Here is a 16,304-nt window from a genome sequence, read left to right as displayed (position 1 = left end):
GTAGCACACACCCCTAATGTAGCCAATCCTCCAGGAGCTTACAGCAGGGTTGGCCAACGGTAGCTCTCCAGATGTTTTTCTGCCTACAACTCCCATCAGCCCCAGCCATTGGCCATGCTGGCTGGGGCTGATGGGAGTTGTAGGCAAAAACTTCTGGAGAACTACCGTTGGCCACGTCTGGCTTACAGGGCTCTCAGTACAGGGCCTACTGTAAGCTCCAGGAGGATTGGCTGCATCAGGGGTGTGTGGCCTCATATGCAAAGGAGTTCCTGCTACAAAAAAAGCCCTGATCACATGTATGAAAAGACCTGCTCATATTTATCAGCCTGTTAGCTGGGCTCACCTGCCACTGAGCAAGTAGTTGAACCACAAAGCTCTAAACCTCATGAACTTAATTCTGGTCATTCTGCCTGAGTGCTTTCAGGACAATGTTGCTAAAGCAGAGTGGCTAAGAAACGGAGTTGTGACCCACAAAATCCCTGGTTAAAATTTTGTTCCTGCCTTGGACTCAGCTGGTACCAAGCTCCTTTTCTTTCAGATTCTGTCTCCCTTTCTGCATGATGAAAATAATAGTACTGATCTGCATAGAATCATAGAGTTGGAAAGGACCTCCAGGGTTATCTGGTACAACCCCCTGTAGAACAATAGAATGCCTACAACACAAATATCCCCAGAAGATGGCAAAAACCATCCCCAGAAGATGGCAAAAACCTCCAGGATCCCTTGCCAAACTGGCCTGGAGAAAAATTGCTGCCTGACCCCAAAGTGTCAATCAGCATTTCCCAAGACATGTAAGAAAGAGCCATGAGAATGAAGCACTGATGCAACCCTTCCTGCCTTCCTTCTAATCATCTGCCTAATTCGCAGAATCAGCATTGCTGTCAAAAGCCATCTATCCTCTTTAAAAACCTCCAAGGAAAGACAGGCTACCGCCTCCTGAGGAAGACTGTTCCACGCGGAACAGCTCTAACCATCAGGAAGTCCTTCCTAATGTTTAGCTGGTAACTCTTTTGATTTAATTTCAACCCGCTGGTTCTGGTCCAACCTTCTGGGGCAACAGCAAACAATTCTGCACCATCATCTATATGACTACATGATTACAGTCTAAGGCAACCTGAAAGAGATGTCATGGATTGCAGAGTATATTCGCCTCACTTCCCTGCCTGGCAACCAGTAACATATGCTGTTTTACATTGCTTCAGAAAAATTGTTTGACCACTGATAACTACAAGGAGTAGGAGGAATCATAGAATCACAGAATCATAGAATAATAGTTGGAAGGGACCTCCAGAGTTATCTAGTCCAACCCCCTGCACAATACAGGAAATTCACAAATACCTCCCCCTAAATTCACAGGATCTGCATTGCTGTCAGATGGCCATCTAGCCTCTGTTTAAAAACCTCCAAGGAAGGAGAAGAAAAGGAAGAAGAAGGAAATGGAAGAAGAAGAGGAAGAGGAGGAGGGGAAGAAAAGGAAGAAGAGTTGGATTTATTACCCTGCTCCAAGTCACCCAGCTGGCTGCATGTGAAGGAGTGGGGAATCAAACCCAGTTCTCTGGATTAGAGTCCACCACTCTTAACCACTGCGTCAAACTGGCTGTAGGTTTATTGCCTACCTAAAACTTCTTAGGATTTAAATTATCTTTAACCAACGGAGCATTGTTATGTATCTTAGATTATAAATCCCCAAAGATAACATTTTTTAGTACAGGGAGTCCTAAAAGGTATTTATTTATTTATTTCTGTGGATTTATGTTCTACCCTTTCCCAAATTGGGTTCAGGGCGGATTCCAACATATCAAACAGTAAAACCAATAATTACACTATTACAATAAAACAGTAAAGCAGTTAAACAATTAAAAACATTAAAAATTAAAACAGTTAAGCCAGTAACTGTGTGGACACTAGATACCAACTATATCAGCCCAATAAAGGTAAAGGTAGCCACCTGTGCAAGCACCAGTCGTTTCCGACTCTGGGGTGACGTTGCATCATGACGTTTTCACGGTAGACTTTTTTTACAGAGCGGTTTGCCATTGCCTTCCCCAGTCATCTACGCTGCCTCCCCAGCAAGCTGGGTACTCATTTTACCGACCTTGGAAGGATGGAAGGCTGTCAACCTTGAGCCAGCTACCTGAACCAAGCTTCCACCAGGATCAAACTCAGGTCACGAGCAGAGAGCTTGGACTGCAGTACTGCAGCTTTACCACTCTGCACCACGGGGAGTCCTAGGAGCTGTGTAAATTACACTTCCCCAAACCGGCTAGGGAGACAAAGATAGGTAAGATTAAAGGATACAGTTTCCACAGATGAAGAGGATGATGAAGTAAATACAGACCAACATTCCTGGAAAAGAGGGGCCGCCATAAGCCATGATTCCATCATACATCACCGAATTCCAGTCCTCCCCAGTCAGGATCTAAATGACATATTCCCACCAATTGGGGGACACAGTGTTAGATGGCACGGAGAAAACCTGCAAAACAACCCTGTCCCCAAAGAGAAACACTGTCCTGATCTCTCTTGCAACAACCCTTCCAAACACTTAAGGGTGTTTCTACACGTGGCAGTCATATTGTCTCTTAGGCTGATTATAGACCGGCACTTTGGGCCGACTCAGAGATGCCTCTGAAGTCAACCCAAAAAATCTGTACAGACAGCAACATCTGCTGGTTGCCCTCCTCCTGTCCTCCAGGTGCCTGAGACCAGATCAAAAAGCTACCACTTCTAAAGTGGTAGCAAATCTTTGAGCCGGCCATCAGTTGCCTCCCTGCTGTCTGGACAGGGAAGGGCGCAAGCAAGGCGACTTGGCGGTGTGGAACTGCCAAGTCGCCCCAAGCCAGTCCCAGGTTTTTTTAAAAAATAAACCATTCAGAGCACTGGAGCGGTTGTGCGCATGAGCGCTTGCCCCCCGAGGAAAAAAAAGGAATCTGGCTTCTGAGGCGCCTTCCTGTGCGGAGGTGCCCAGCCGCCACACAGACAGGATGGGGGTGGCATGTGGGTGACATGCAGAGGCGTTGGGACAGCTCTTTAATGCCTATCTGTTCTCAGCCTTATAGTCACATCTTGTGCTACTTTAGCAATGTGCATGGAGGGACAATCTTGCTTTAAATTTGTCTGTGGATCCCACCAAAAGGTAGATTTCAAGTTTAACTTCAACAGGCTCTTTCAGTCACTTGTGAATGAACACACTGGGGCTGACACATTAGCACCATTACTGCACTTGGAAGCATCCACACTCTCTCTTCATGAAGGCAACCTGAAAGATGATGGGAACGAGAACCACGAGTGGGAAATGCTGCAGTGTGAATATTCATCATGCAGGTGTTTGTGATATCCCCAATGAAAGTGTGATGTTCAAATAACAACTTCTGCCTCACCTGTGAAAACATCCAAAGTGTGGTGGATAGAAGTATTTATGCTGAAAACAACCAGACTGGGGAAATTTGTGTTCTGAGTGAAATCTCACAAAACTCACAGCAATTTCAAGCTGTGTTGTTGCTTTATATTAGGCAGTCAACTGAACTGGAATGAACCGTAACAGTGCATCCAGCATAACATAATGCAATAGCGTAATTTCTTCTTCCCTACAGTGGTGTGCAAACAGGGCTACTAACTTGACCTGAAAATGATTCCACAAAGTAGTTTTCATATTATCCCCAGTGAAGCATAGGAGTTCCACATGTAGAAGGGGGCTTCTAAGTGCAGCTCAATTGTTCATGTTTATCACTCTATTAGTTGACAACTGCATACCAAGATGTGATGTGGGCTGGAAACTGCATGCTCAGACGTGATGTGGATGCTGATCTGCACAACAATGCACACCTGGATGCAAGACATTCACTATAACCTCCATGTGCATTGCACAGCACGGATGGGAGGGAGTGTCTTTCCAAGCGTCCCTATTTCAGGCTACTATGATTTAAGCATGACCAGAATCAGGATCCTGCAGATTCTACTCTCTTTTGGGCTGCGATCACACACACTAAATAATGCACTTTCAATCCACTGGCAAATAATGCAGTTTCAATTTATTGGCAAAATCAAGTTGGAAAGTGCACTGAAAGTGGATTGAAAGTGCATTATTTAGTGCATGTGATTGCAGCCCTAGTATTTTTTTTTTTTAATGAAAGCCAAAATAGCTCATTGGTAAATTTTAATTTCAATTTCTGCTCACAATGACTAGTGTTTGTGTGTGAAGTGCCATCAAGTCACAGCCGATTTATTGTGACCCCAGAGGATTTTCAAGGCAAGTTATTAAGCAGAGGTGGTTTGCTATTGTCTTCCTTTGCAAAGTCTTGTTTATGTTTATATTTAATTTGATTTATACCTGCCCTCCCCGCCGAGGTGGGCTCAGGGCGACTTACATAAAATCATAATATACTATGATTGCAAGCATAAAATCAATAAAACCATTAAACAGTAAAAGTTAAAACAATCTACAGTTGGTGCTAACAAATCAGATGTTACTCATATTCTCAGGATGACAGTTGTTCCAGAATTCTCCTACAGTTGACTGAAGACTTGCTGGAAGAGAGTGGTCTTACAGGCCTTACAGAACTGAGCAAGGTTCTGCAAGGCCCTAACTTCTTCCGGCAATTGATTCCACCAGGAGGGGGCTGCCATTGAAAAAGCCCGATCCCTGGTGGTCGACAGTCTTGCATCTTTCAGCCCGGGGATCACTAGGAGATCTTGAGATCCAGATCTTAGTACTCTCTGGGGAACGTGTTGGGACAGATGGTCTCTCAGGTAAATGGGTCCTTGGCCATATAGGGCTTTAAAGCTAATAACCAGCACCTTGTAACAAATCTGAAACACTATTGGTAGCCAGTGCAGTTCCTTCCTTGTTGGTCCCCCCCATCAAGTACCCACCCTGCTTAGTTTCCAAGATCTGAGAAGATCAGGCTACAGTATATCATTTCACATGCCACAATGGACAATACCAAATGACTAATGAATGACAAGATGGCCTAAAATGGAGTTGTACAGATATTGTTTCAAGTAATCCAGTGAGCAATTCAAATGACTAAATAAAGTATGTGATTGAAGCCTATAAGGACCATATCAATGCATATGGGGAAAAGTCACATAGATGAGTGGTCCCCATGTGACCCATTATCCTGTAAAAATGTAAGCTTGGATACTTCTCTCTGTTGTGTTTGTTTTCCACTTCAAGGCTTTTTTGAGGTAAGAAAGCACTATGGTGGTGTTTCCCAATTGCAGGGTTGGGACCCAGCACCGGGCCATGGAGGGCTCAATGCTGGGCCACAGGGCCTCCCGTCTCCTGGCTGCCCCCCCGCGCCTCCTCCCCTGGTGTCACGCCCCCTGCCTCCTTCTCCCTCCCTTCTCCACCGCTGGTAAATTTCAGGCGTTGCGAAGCTCCCCTGCCCCCCCCCCGCCGACCACCTCCTCGGCAAGGAAAACGGCACTGAGCTAACTCAGCGCTGTGACAGGCCACTGGCACTTCGAAGGGATTGCACCTGGAACGAGCGCGTGGCTAATCCCTCCCCCACACTTCCTTCCCATCCAGGAAGTGTGGGGGAGGGATTAGCCGTGCATCCGTTCCAGGCATGGTCTCTTTGAAGTGCCAGTGGCCTGCCCCAGCGCTGTGTTAGCTTAGCTCTGTTTTCCTCACCGAGGAGGTGGGGGGGCAGGGAGCTTTACAACACCTGAAATTTACCAGCGGTGGAGAAGGGAGGGAGAAGGAGGCACTTGTGCAGAGAGAGTCAGCAGTTTTAAAGGTGAGTTGTTCCCATCCCATTTTTCTTTTCCTTTCCTTTCTTTTCTATTTCTTCTTTTTGCCCCTCCTTTCTTTTACTCTTTCCCTCCTTTTCCTTCCTTCCTTCCTTCCTATTTCCTTTCTCTTTCTTTTTCCTCTATTTGTTTCCAACTCTTTCCCCCTCTCTCCCTCCCTCCCTCCCTCCCTCTCTCTTTCTTTATGTCAGTCTTTTCCCATCTTCTCTCTCTCTCTTTGTCAGTCAGTCTTTCCCCCTGTTTTCCTCTCTCCCTCTCTTTCTGTCAGTCCTTTCTCTTGTCTGCTTCCTTCCTTCCCATTGCTAATCTGATTAGACCTGTGGGGGGATGCCCTGACATTTCAAGTTTTCCCAGCACCGCCATTTCATTTCTCTCTCTCTCTCTTTGTCAGACTTTCCCCCTGTCTCTCTCTCTCTCCTTCCTTCCTTCCTTCCTTCCTTCCTTCCTTCCTTCCTTCCTTCCTTCCTTCCTTCCTTCCTTCCTTCCTTCCTTCCTTCCTTCCTTCCCATTGCTAATCTGAATAGACCTGGAGGGGAGAAGCTTGAAATGCCCTGCTATTTCATGTTTTCCCAGGATGAGAGCATTTTATATTTTTAGTTTTCTGCTGTGTGATCCATGTGCTTTTTCTTGATTTTTTATTTTAAAAATTGAATTGCAAAATCCCACCATTATCCTACCTTTCTTAAACAAAACATTGCAAGAGTTTTAGGCTTGTTTGTACATCATTTCCTGTCTCCTGGCTCCACCCCCAAAGTCTTCTGGCTCCATCTCCAAATTTTAGTGGGCCACAAAGAAGAAGTGTAAAAATAACTGGGCCACGGGGAAAAAAAGTTTGGGAAACCCTGCTCTATGGGGATTATTAAATCAGATGTGACAATCAAATGACAAATTAGACCCGCTTTAAAGGTAAAGGTTGTCCCCTGTGCAAGTACCAGTCGTTTCTGACTCAGAAGAGATGTTGCTTTCACAACATTTTCATGGCAGACTTTTTTATGAAGTGGTTTGCCATTGCCTTCCCCAGTCATTTACACTTTCCCCCCCAGCAAACTGGATACTCATTTTACTGACTTCGGAAGGATTGTGAACAGAGAGTTTGAACTGCAATACTGCAGCTTTACCACTCTGCACCACAGGGCTTTAGGAAGGCCAAGGAGCCACCCACTTTAGGAAGGTTTAAATTCAATTATTTTATAGAATGAATCTTCTCAGAGGTAACCCCTGTTATGGAAACACTTGACCTAAGACAACACCTTGGTCCATCTTTGTCTGCTTTTAGAAGATGTGGCAAGATTTCTTGAAATTCCAACTGGATTTAGTAAATTTTAATTATGATGTTTTACACTGGCATAAAGAGTTTTCTTGACTTTGTTGGGCACTCTTTCAATTGACAGATTTTCTAATAAAACTGAATGCTTTAAAGCCATACCTGGAACACAGTAAGTAGTGACTGGGGAAAGTTGTCAAATGTGCTTCTTCTGGTTTGCATCTCATCAAAGTTAAACTTCCCCCCAAACAGCTGCATCCCTAGGAGGGAGAAGATGATGATGAAGAGGAAGAGGAGCAGCAGTAGAGAGGCAATGGAGCGGACTGAGTTGAGCAGGGATGCCACCAGATTACTCAAGGAGTTCCAGTACCTGGGAAATCAAAAGAAAGAGGGTTATAGTTCCTGTGTCCAGAGAAGATGCTGTATTAGGTTTTGTCTTTGGTCAGGATGCCTGCTGTTTCTAAAATATGCCTATTACAAACAACCTGTCAAGAAATGAATCATTAGGTTGATTATGAATGTACTAGAATATTATGAACAACATAGCGAAGCTAAGATGGCTTGAGTCTTTCTCGATGCAGAAAAAGCATTTGATAATGTAAACTGGCAATTTCTTTTAGAACTAGTGAAAAAGATGAACTTTGAGGTAAAATTTGGAAAATGATGGAGGCAATATATTCCAATCAGAAAGTCAGGATAGTAGTGAATGGTGCATCAACAGATGGTAGTACAGACCTTTGGAAAGGTACTAGACAGGGCTGTTTATTATCCCCTTTGTTGTTCATTTTATATTTGGAAGTATTAAACATAGCAAATCTGGAACAATAAAGATATTAAAGGATTACGAATAAAGGGGGAGGAATACAAGCTACAAGCCTTTGCAGACGACCAGGTATTTATTTTGGAAGACCCCATACATTCTATTGCCACTTTGAAAGAAGAACTGGAGAAATTTGGTAGGGTGGCAGGCCTGAGAATCAATTTAGGAAAAATGAAGATGTTGGTAAAAAAACATTACAAAACAGGAATCTACAGAACTGCAACAACTACCTAAATTTTAAATAGTTAAAAAAATGAAGTATCTGGGGATACATCTTACCAACAGATGCAGTACAATATTTGAGGATAGCTATGGGAAATTATTAAAAGAAACAGAACAAGAAACGAGTAAATGGGGAACTATCTTTTAATGGGCAGAATAGCAGCCTTGAAAATGTCTATTATTCCCAAAGTAATGTATTTATTCCAGGTCATCCCAATTCAATTAAACAAGTATTTTTTTCCAGTCTCTGAACAAATTAACTAGTACTTTGGTATGGCAAGGAAAGAAGGTGAGAATAAAGCGTAAACTTATGCAGGATTCTAAGGTGAAGGGGGAACTAGCCTTACCTTACTGGGAAATTTATTACAATGCAAATGTATTGGTTTGGTTGAAGGATTGGGTTAAATTAGAGAATAAGAGGTTGCTGTTGATTGAAGGACACGATTTAATAATTGGTTGTCACGCATTTATTTGGTATAATATAGAAGGTCACAAATATTTCAAAAATCATTTAATAAGAAAGTCATTGCTTGTAACATGGGAAAAATGATAAGATCAATTTATGATAAGACCCCAAGTTGGGTAGCTCCATTAGAGGCTTCAACGCAACCCCATTTATTAACTCATGAGACCCCTTTCACATATGCAAGCTTCTTGAATAAAGATGGGACTATAAAAACAAATACACAACTGGCAGAGCAGAATATTTCTTTGGATTGGTGGAAAATGGCCCAATTAAAGTCCAGATTTAATAAGGATAAAAAGAAAGGCTTCTATTCAAAAGAATTAGAATTTGATATGCTTCTTTTGAAAATAGACGTAAAACAGATAAGTAAACTATACAGTTATCTCGTACAGTTGGAAATGCAGGATGAGGAGGTAAAGGATGTAATGATAAAATGGGCTGAGAATATAGGACATGCAATTCATCTGGAACAATGGTCACAAATTTGGCAACAAAAATTACAAAACCAGTCTCATTCAAATAAAATATTTATAAAATGAGATACAGGTGGCATATGACTCCAGTAAAGTTATCAAAAATGTTTCCAGGTTTATCTAACAGATGTTGCAAGTGCGAGAGCAACATAGGAACGTATTTTCATGTTTGGTGGACTTGTAACAGAATTAAAAAATTTTGGATGAAGGTTCATGAAATGCTTCAGAAAGTGTTGAAAACCCATTATTCCTTTTAAGCCAGAGTTTTTCCTTTTGAATTTAATAGTGGATAAACGGGGCAAAGCGGAAAAACACTTGATAGTTCATGTTAATACTGCTGCAAGGATTTTGATAGCTCAGAACTGGAAAGGAAGCGATCTGCCAACAACTGATGAGCTAATTGTAAAGGTAATAGACACAGCCAAGATGGACAAGCTTTCCAACTTGTTGAGACCCAAACCTATGAAATACGTGGATAAAAATTGGAAATTTTATGTTTGGTTGATAAAAGTGTAATGACAACAAAAGTTAAATGAAACCATCAGAAAATGAGCAAATGAATAGCATGCTATTGGAATGATACTGTAGCATTTTTTATAATATTATTGTTTATACCCAGAATATGAGTTTGTATATAAGAGAGTGCACAGTGAGGTAGCACTGTTCTCTTCACTCTTGTTAAGTTACATGTTATTGTATGTTTTGGTCTGTGTATATTGTTTGTATTGTCTGTAATGTTATTTTTTTTACACTCTTTGTGAATAAAAATTTAATGGAGAAAAAAAATGAATCATCCACATACTTCCCTGAGATAATGGGACACTACAACAGTTAATGAGCTGCATAAGCCTTCCCCCATTCCTGTACCTCATACACCCAGAAGATTATTACAGCCTCTCCCCCCCAAACCCCTTCCACCAACATGCAGCAATCAGTAGGTGCTGCTTCAGTGACTTACATTCTAACCACCTCACAACAACACTCACAACTGTTCAGAAGAAGACAGAATAGCTCACTTCAGAGATCAGCTCAGGGAAGAGCAACAAGAACAGGTGGGAATACAGTTCTGAAGCAAAGGCAAATTGGCTGAAATTGTGCTTGGTGTACTCATTTTTGGCAGGAAGGGGCCCACACTTTCCAGGAAACTGAGGTAGGAACATCTTAATGTTAATATTGGGGCAATAATATAAGACCTACTTCAAATTTTGTCTTTATCGTATTTACACAGATATTTTTGGACTTCCCACCTCATAAATATTTGTTCCCAGAAAGTGGGATTTCACCATCCAATAAAATTATAGTGTTTATACTGCACTATCTGCTTCTGCCATGTTTATCCAAAGACCAAAATTGGTTTCTATGAATTCAAAGATAACATCACCTTTACTGAGTCCTGAACATTACTCTGGGTTTGAAAATGCTGGAAGAGAGAAGGCACAACTGGTACCTCAGTAGGGTTGCCAGGTCTGACTCAAGAAATATATGGGGACTTTGGGAGTGGAGCCAGGAAACTTTGGGGGTGAAGCCAGGAGCAAGGGTTTGACAAGCATGAGTGAACTCTGGAGCGAGTTCTGGCCACCACATTTAAAGGGACTGCATTCTTTTTAAATGCCTTCCCTTCACTGTAAATAATGAAGGATAGAGGAACCTTCTTTGGGGCTCATAGAATTGGACCCTCTGGTCAAATCTTTTTGAAACTTGGAGGGTGACTCAAATACATGTGTTGTTATTAAAGTTTGTGTATTTTCTGCAATTACATCTTTGTAATGAATGTCAAAGAACAATACTGCATTGGAACATGGAATGTAAGATCTATGAATCAAGGCAAGCTAGATGTGGTCAAACAAGAGATGGCAAGACTGCACATCGACATCTTGGGAATCAGTGAACTAAAATGGACGGGAATGGGTGAATTTAACTCAGAGGATCACTACATCTATTATTGTGGCCAAGAGTTCTGTAGAAGAAATGGTGTGGCCTTTATAGCTAACAAGAGAGTGAGGAAAGCAGTAATGGGATATAATCTCAAAAATGACAGAATGATCTCGGTCCGTATCCAAGGCAAATTATTCAATATCACAGTAATCTAAGTCTATGCCCCAACCACTGATGCAGAAGAGGCTGAAGTGGACCAGTTCTATGAAGATCTACAACACCTTCCAGAATTAACACCAAAAAAAGATGTCCTTCTCATCATAGGGGACTGGAATGCCAAAGTATGAAGTCAAAAGGTGACCGGAACAACTGACAAGTTTGGCCTTGGAGAACAAAATGAAGCCGGGCAAAGGCTAATAGAGTTTTGTCAAGAGAACAAGCTGGTCATAGTGAACACCCTCTTCCAACAACCTAAAAGGCGACTACACGTGGACATCACCTGATGGGCAACACAGAAATCAGATTGATTATATACTCTGCAATCAAAGATGGAGAAGCTCCTTACAGTCAGCAAAAGCAATACCTGGAGCTGACTGCGGCTCAGATCATGAGCTACTCATCGCAAAATTCAGGCGAAAACTGGGGAAGCCATTAGGCCATTCAGGTTTGACCTTAATCACATCCCTTGTGAATATACAGTGGACAGGTGCTGCTCTGAGAACACTTTCTTAGATTTTCCTAGTCATCCTTTCCATCTGGTATTGTACCCCCCCAGCTTGGTCCTTTAGTGGCTTGTTTTAATAGTTGTTTTAATTATTTTGTTTGTTTTGTAATGCGTGAGTTTTAATTATGTTGTTGTAAGCACCCTCCAGCACATCTCTAGAGTGGCAACACGTACATTTTCTCCAATGTGAATAATGGACTGGACCTCAGTGGTAGAATCCACATGAGAGAGGAAGATTTTCCTACAAATGTTAGGTTTCCTTTCTTTTTCCTCGGTAGTGAAGTGGCAGAAGGCAAGAATAACACTAGTTTTAAAACACTAGATGTTCATTCAGGCCTAATCCATGAATGGCATAGTTGTTACTGAGAACGCAAGCAATGTAGAAGTAGAAGTGTACCTCAGGCCATTTGTTGGAAGCAGCTGCCACAAGTGAACATGATTTTAACCACTGAGCCCCTGACGAGGTTGAAACTGAGTTGAACTAAATGGAATGGCCTTCACACAAAAACGGCTTCATGTATTATTCTGCCCAGGGCTTTTTTTGAGCAGGAACGCACAGGAACACAGTTCCAGCTGGCTTGGTATCAGAGGGCATGCCCTAATGTGCAAATGAGTTCCAGCTGGGCTTTTTTTTTTTTTTACCAAAAAAGTCCTGGTTCTACCCTATGCTGTTCAGGGTCTTGGCAGAAAATATACTGCTCTGAGTGAAGGCTCAGGCTCATGTAGCAGAACGTTAGCTTGTCACTGAGGGTATTTCTGCCTGTGAATTCACAGATGACACCCCAGAATGCAATTCACAGGATACATGACAAGATTGTGAAGAAGAGAAAGGAGCTATATGTGGGGAAGGGTGCTGGTTCTGGGAAGGGACCCAGGATCCAGGTGGTTCATTCTGGCCTGATCTCATCAATTCTCAGGAGCTAAGTAGGGTCAGTTTTGGTTAGTATTTGGATGAAAGACCACCAAGGGAGGGCTTCTGTGCAGGCAGCAAACCGCCTCTATGCTTCCTGCCCTGAAAACCCTACAGGGTAACCATAAATCGCTGAGACTTGACAGGACTTTCCACCACCAGTGTGTTATAGTCAGGGCTTTTTTTGAATGGGAACGCACAGGAACACAGTTCCGGCTGGCTTGGCACCAGGGAGTGGCCTAATATGCAAATGAGTTCCTCCTGGGCTTTTTCTACAAAAAAAGCCCTGTGTGAAACAATGGTGATGTCAGGGTGTGTGGCCTAATATGTAAATGAGTTCCCGCTATTAAAAAGCCCTTGTATAATATAGTTATTTGAACTTTAAGCAGGTCTATCAAATGTAAGATCTACAGTTATTCCTTCCACAAAAATTAATGAACCCTTATGACTGTACGTTTTTTCACAGAATCATAGAGTTGGAAGGGACCTCCAGGGTCATCTAGTCCAACCCCCTGCACAATGCAGGAAACTCACAAATACCTCCCCCTAAATTCACAGGAATGAGCCCCATGGCTCAGAGTGGTAAAGCTGCAGTACTGCAGTCTAAGCTCCCTGCTCACGACCTGAGTTTGATCCCAGAGGAAGCTGGGTTCAGGTAGCTGGCTCCAGGTTGACTCAGCCTTCCATTCTTCCGAGGTTGGTAAAATGAGTACCCAGCTTGCTGGGGAGAAAGTGTAGAGGACTGGGGAAGGCAATGGCAAACCACCCCGTAAAAAGTCTGCCGTTAAAACATTGTGAAAGCAACGTCACTCCAGAGTCGGAAACGACTTGTGCTTGCACAGGGGACTACCTTTACCTTTAAATTCACAGGATCCTCATTGCTGTCAGATGGCCATCTAGCCTCTGTTTAAAAACCTCCAAGGAAGGAGAGCCCACCACCTCCTGAGGAAGCCTGTTCCATTGAGGAACTGCTCTAACAGTCAGGAAGTTCTTCCTAATGTTAAGCCGGAAACTCTTTTGATTTAATTTCAACCCATTGGTTCTGGTCCTACCTTCTGGGGCCACAGAATATGATTCCTGGAAAGAAGTGATCATGTGAATATGAAATAGGTGGAGACAGAGAATGGTCAACAGAATATAAAGGCACCTACACATTTTTGGTAGGGGAGAGCACAGAATTCAGAATTGGCTAATCAGGCGCAGGTAGGAAAAGAACAGTAAAACATTTATGACAAATACTATGAAAAGAAAAAAACAGAAAATTCTCCACAAATTATACAGCAAGTAATTAGTGCCCCTGGGTGGCTCTCAAGACATTTGAATTTGCTAAGTAGTTTTGGTTTAAAGATTTTAATTACTCAAAGGCTGACATTTTATGACAGATAGTATTCTCAGGCGATGTGGAATGGTATGGGATAGCCTGATCTCATCAGATCTACAGTTTATCCTTTCCACATAGATTAATGAACCCTCTTCGGGATAGGAAGCAATGTCCTTCATAAAATGCTGACCTACCAACAACAGTTACTTCCTGTCCTGCCGTCAGCTGAATTCCACTGAATTAACTGCACAGGTGATAACAAGAATGACTAGTGTGGAATATTCAATCTGTCAGCATTTCAGCCAATTAGAAAGGTACAGAATGAGGGGAGGGGATGGAGGAGACTTTGGCATTTCCGGCCCTGCTACTAGACAAACTAGGCGATTGCCTAGGTCACCAGCCTTCTGGGGTCGCCACACTGGGTACCTCCATGTGACTCGGTGATGTTATCAGTGGGGAGTGGGGGAGAAGTCAGCCTTGCCTAGGGTGTCAGACAGTCTAGGTCCAGCCCTGGACTTTGGTAACAAGGATATTTACACTAGTTGGACATGGGGACAGCTTTTTTTTTTTAATACTATATGATTTCAAAGGGCAAGCAATGGGAATAAAAAAGGTGGTTAAGATTATGAGAAACTGGATACTGCAAGGGATTATTTGGCTGGAGTGCCTGAAGTTGGTCAACAATGGTGCTGGTAAAGTGATTCTCTAGGACACTGCTGCACACAAGATTTCCCCATAGGAAAGGTGACCTCCACCTTCAAGGGATTTCATTAGTCATCAACAGGAGGAGAGAAATACCTTGTGATTTTAAATATTCTCAGCAGTCGGACACATCTCAGCACTGAGATACCCAGTGGTGACATGATCTTGGTTTCCACCAAGATGGTTTCCAGGATTCCTCCACACACGATAAAACAGTCAAAGCGGTTGAAGAGCGACACAAAATAGGCCTGAAGACCCAGGCTGTACATCTTCAGCAGCATCTCAGCCGTGAAAAGAGCCAGCAGTACCTTATTCGCAGTGTCTCATAAAAAGAAAACAAACAAGTAATGATCATTATAGTGTCACTTGAAGAAAAACAAAATGATAACAAAATGCAAGATTAGTTATTATTCTCTTGGACACACTGCCTAGAATAATTTCTTTTTAGGTACTCTTAACCTCTGTCTTGCTTCTGTTGACTTTTTGCTAATGTTCATAAGAAATTCAAATTTAGTAGACTATTCCCCTGTCTTTGTCCTTATTTTGTTTTAGAATATTTGATGGATTGAATACCATGACTAGGGGTGGAATTCTAGCAGGAGCTCCTTTGCATATAAGGCCACACACCCATGATGTAGCGAATCCTCCAAAAGCTTAACAGGCTCTTTTTTGTAAGCTCTTGGAGGATTGGCTACATCAGGAGGCCAATCCTCCAATATGCAAAGGAGCTCCTGACAAAATTCCACCCCTGACCATGACATTTCTGTTCTAGGCTTTGCTAAAATATAAATCTAAGCCAAAGGAAACATTTATAATTTGTTTTCTAAAACACACAGCAAATGACTAGCACCCCTTTCCCCCCAAATACTCCTAAATGGTGAGACCTGTCTTTCACATTGTCCAGAGGTTACCAGATAGCCAAGAATTATCCTAGATCAGCTTTCCAACTGAATGGTATGCACTGTTTTCAAAATTGCAGGGACACTTTTTTTTTCAAATGAGAGATCGTACCTTCATGATAACATGGGGGAGATGACTCCCTGGGAAGAAGACAACAGTGGGTAGATGACTCCTTGGCCAAGCTGATGGGACATGAGGATATTGATATTATGGATCGGGGAATCTAGCCTCCAAAAAGCTTGACCAGGGACATAAAGGTAAAAGGTAAAGGTAGTTCCCTGTGCAAGCACCAGTCATTTTCGACTCCAGGGTGATGTTGCATCACGACGTTTTCACAGCAGACTTTTTAACGGGGTAGTTTGCTATTGCCTTCCCCAGTTATCTACACTTTCCCCTTAGCAAGCTGGGTACTCATTTTGCTGACCTTGGAAGGATGGAAGGCTGAGTCAACCTTGAGCCAGATACCTGAACCCAGCTTCCACTGGGATCGAACTCAGGTTGTGAGCAGAAAGTTTGGACTGCAATACTGCAGCTTTACCACTCTGCGCCACGGGGCTCCTGATCAGGGACATACAATTCTCCAAGTTCAAGAAGCCGTCAGTTCTTCTTTTAGAATAACACATTCACATTTAACATAAACTTTGACAGCTCCAGAGAGTCTTTGATTTTTAAAAATGCTGACCTGGATGTGCTACTGAATGCACATATAACAGATATTTGCATAACTGTAGTATCTGAACTGTAGTATTGTTCTCTGAGTCCTCATTCACTGCCTTGTAATCTGTATTGTTATCCACAGTTAACCCAAATCTGGGTTAATTGGTTACTCATCTAACCATGTGAAATGGGATGGCAATTACTGGTCCATTAATT

The 16,304-nt window shown here is 42.6% G+C and overlaps 1 protein-coding gene across 1 annotated transcript in view; it reads right to left on the bottom strand.

Annotated features, from left to right (window-relative positions):
* Positions 1 to 16,304, bottom strand: part of LOC132575754 (voltage-dependent L-type calcium channel subunit alpha-1C-like) — a 621,373-nt gene that overhangs the window by 148,833 nt on the left and 456,236 nt on the right. The window contains exons 13-15 of the mRNA XM_060244444.1: positions 14,628 to 14,853; positions 7,181 to 7,388; positions 2,299 to 2,419 (exon numbers count right to left, since the gene is read on the bottom strand). Coding sequence (XP_060100427.1) covers positions 2,299 to 2,419; positions 7,181 to 7,388; positions 14,628 to 14,853 — 555 coding nt within the window. The remainder of the gene's footprint in view (positions 1 to 2,298; positions 2,420 to 7,180; positions 7,389 to 14,627; positions 14,854 to 16,304) is intronic.

Source organism: Heteronotia binoei, chromosome 8 (genome assembly GCF_032191835.1).
Source record: "Heteronotia binoei isolate CCM8104 ecotype False Entrance Well chromosome 8, APGP_CSIRO_Hbin_v1, whole genome shotgun sequence".
Taxonomy (NCBI): Eukaryota; Metazoa; Chordata; class Lepidosauria; order Squamata; family Gekkonidae; genus Heteronotia; species Heteronotia binoei.
The sequence above is the reverse complement of the archived record's forward strand: the minus strand, read 5'-3'. Positions and strand labels throughout refer to the sequence as shown.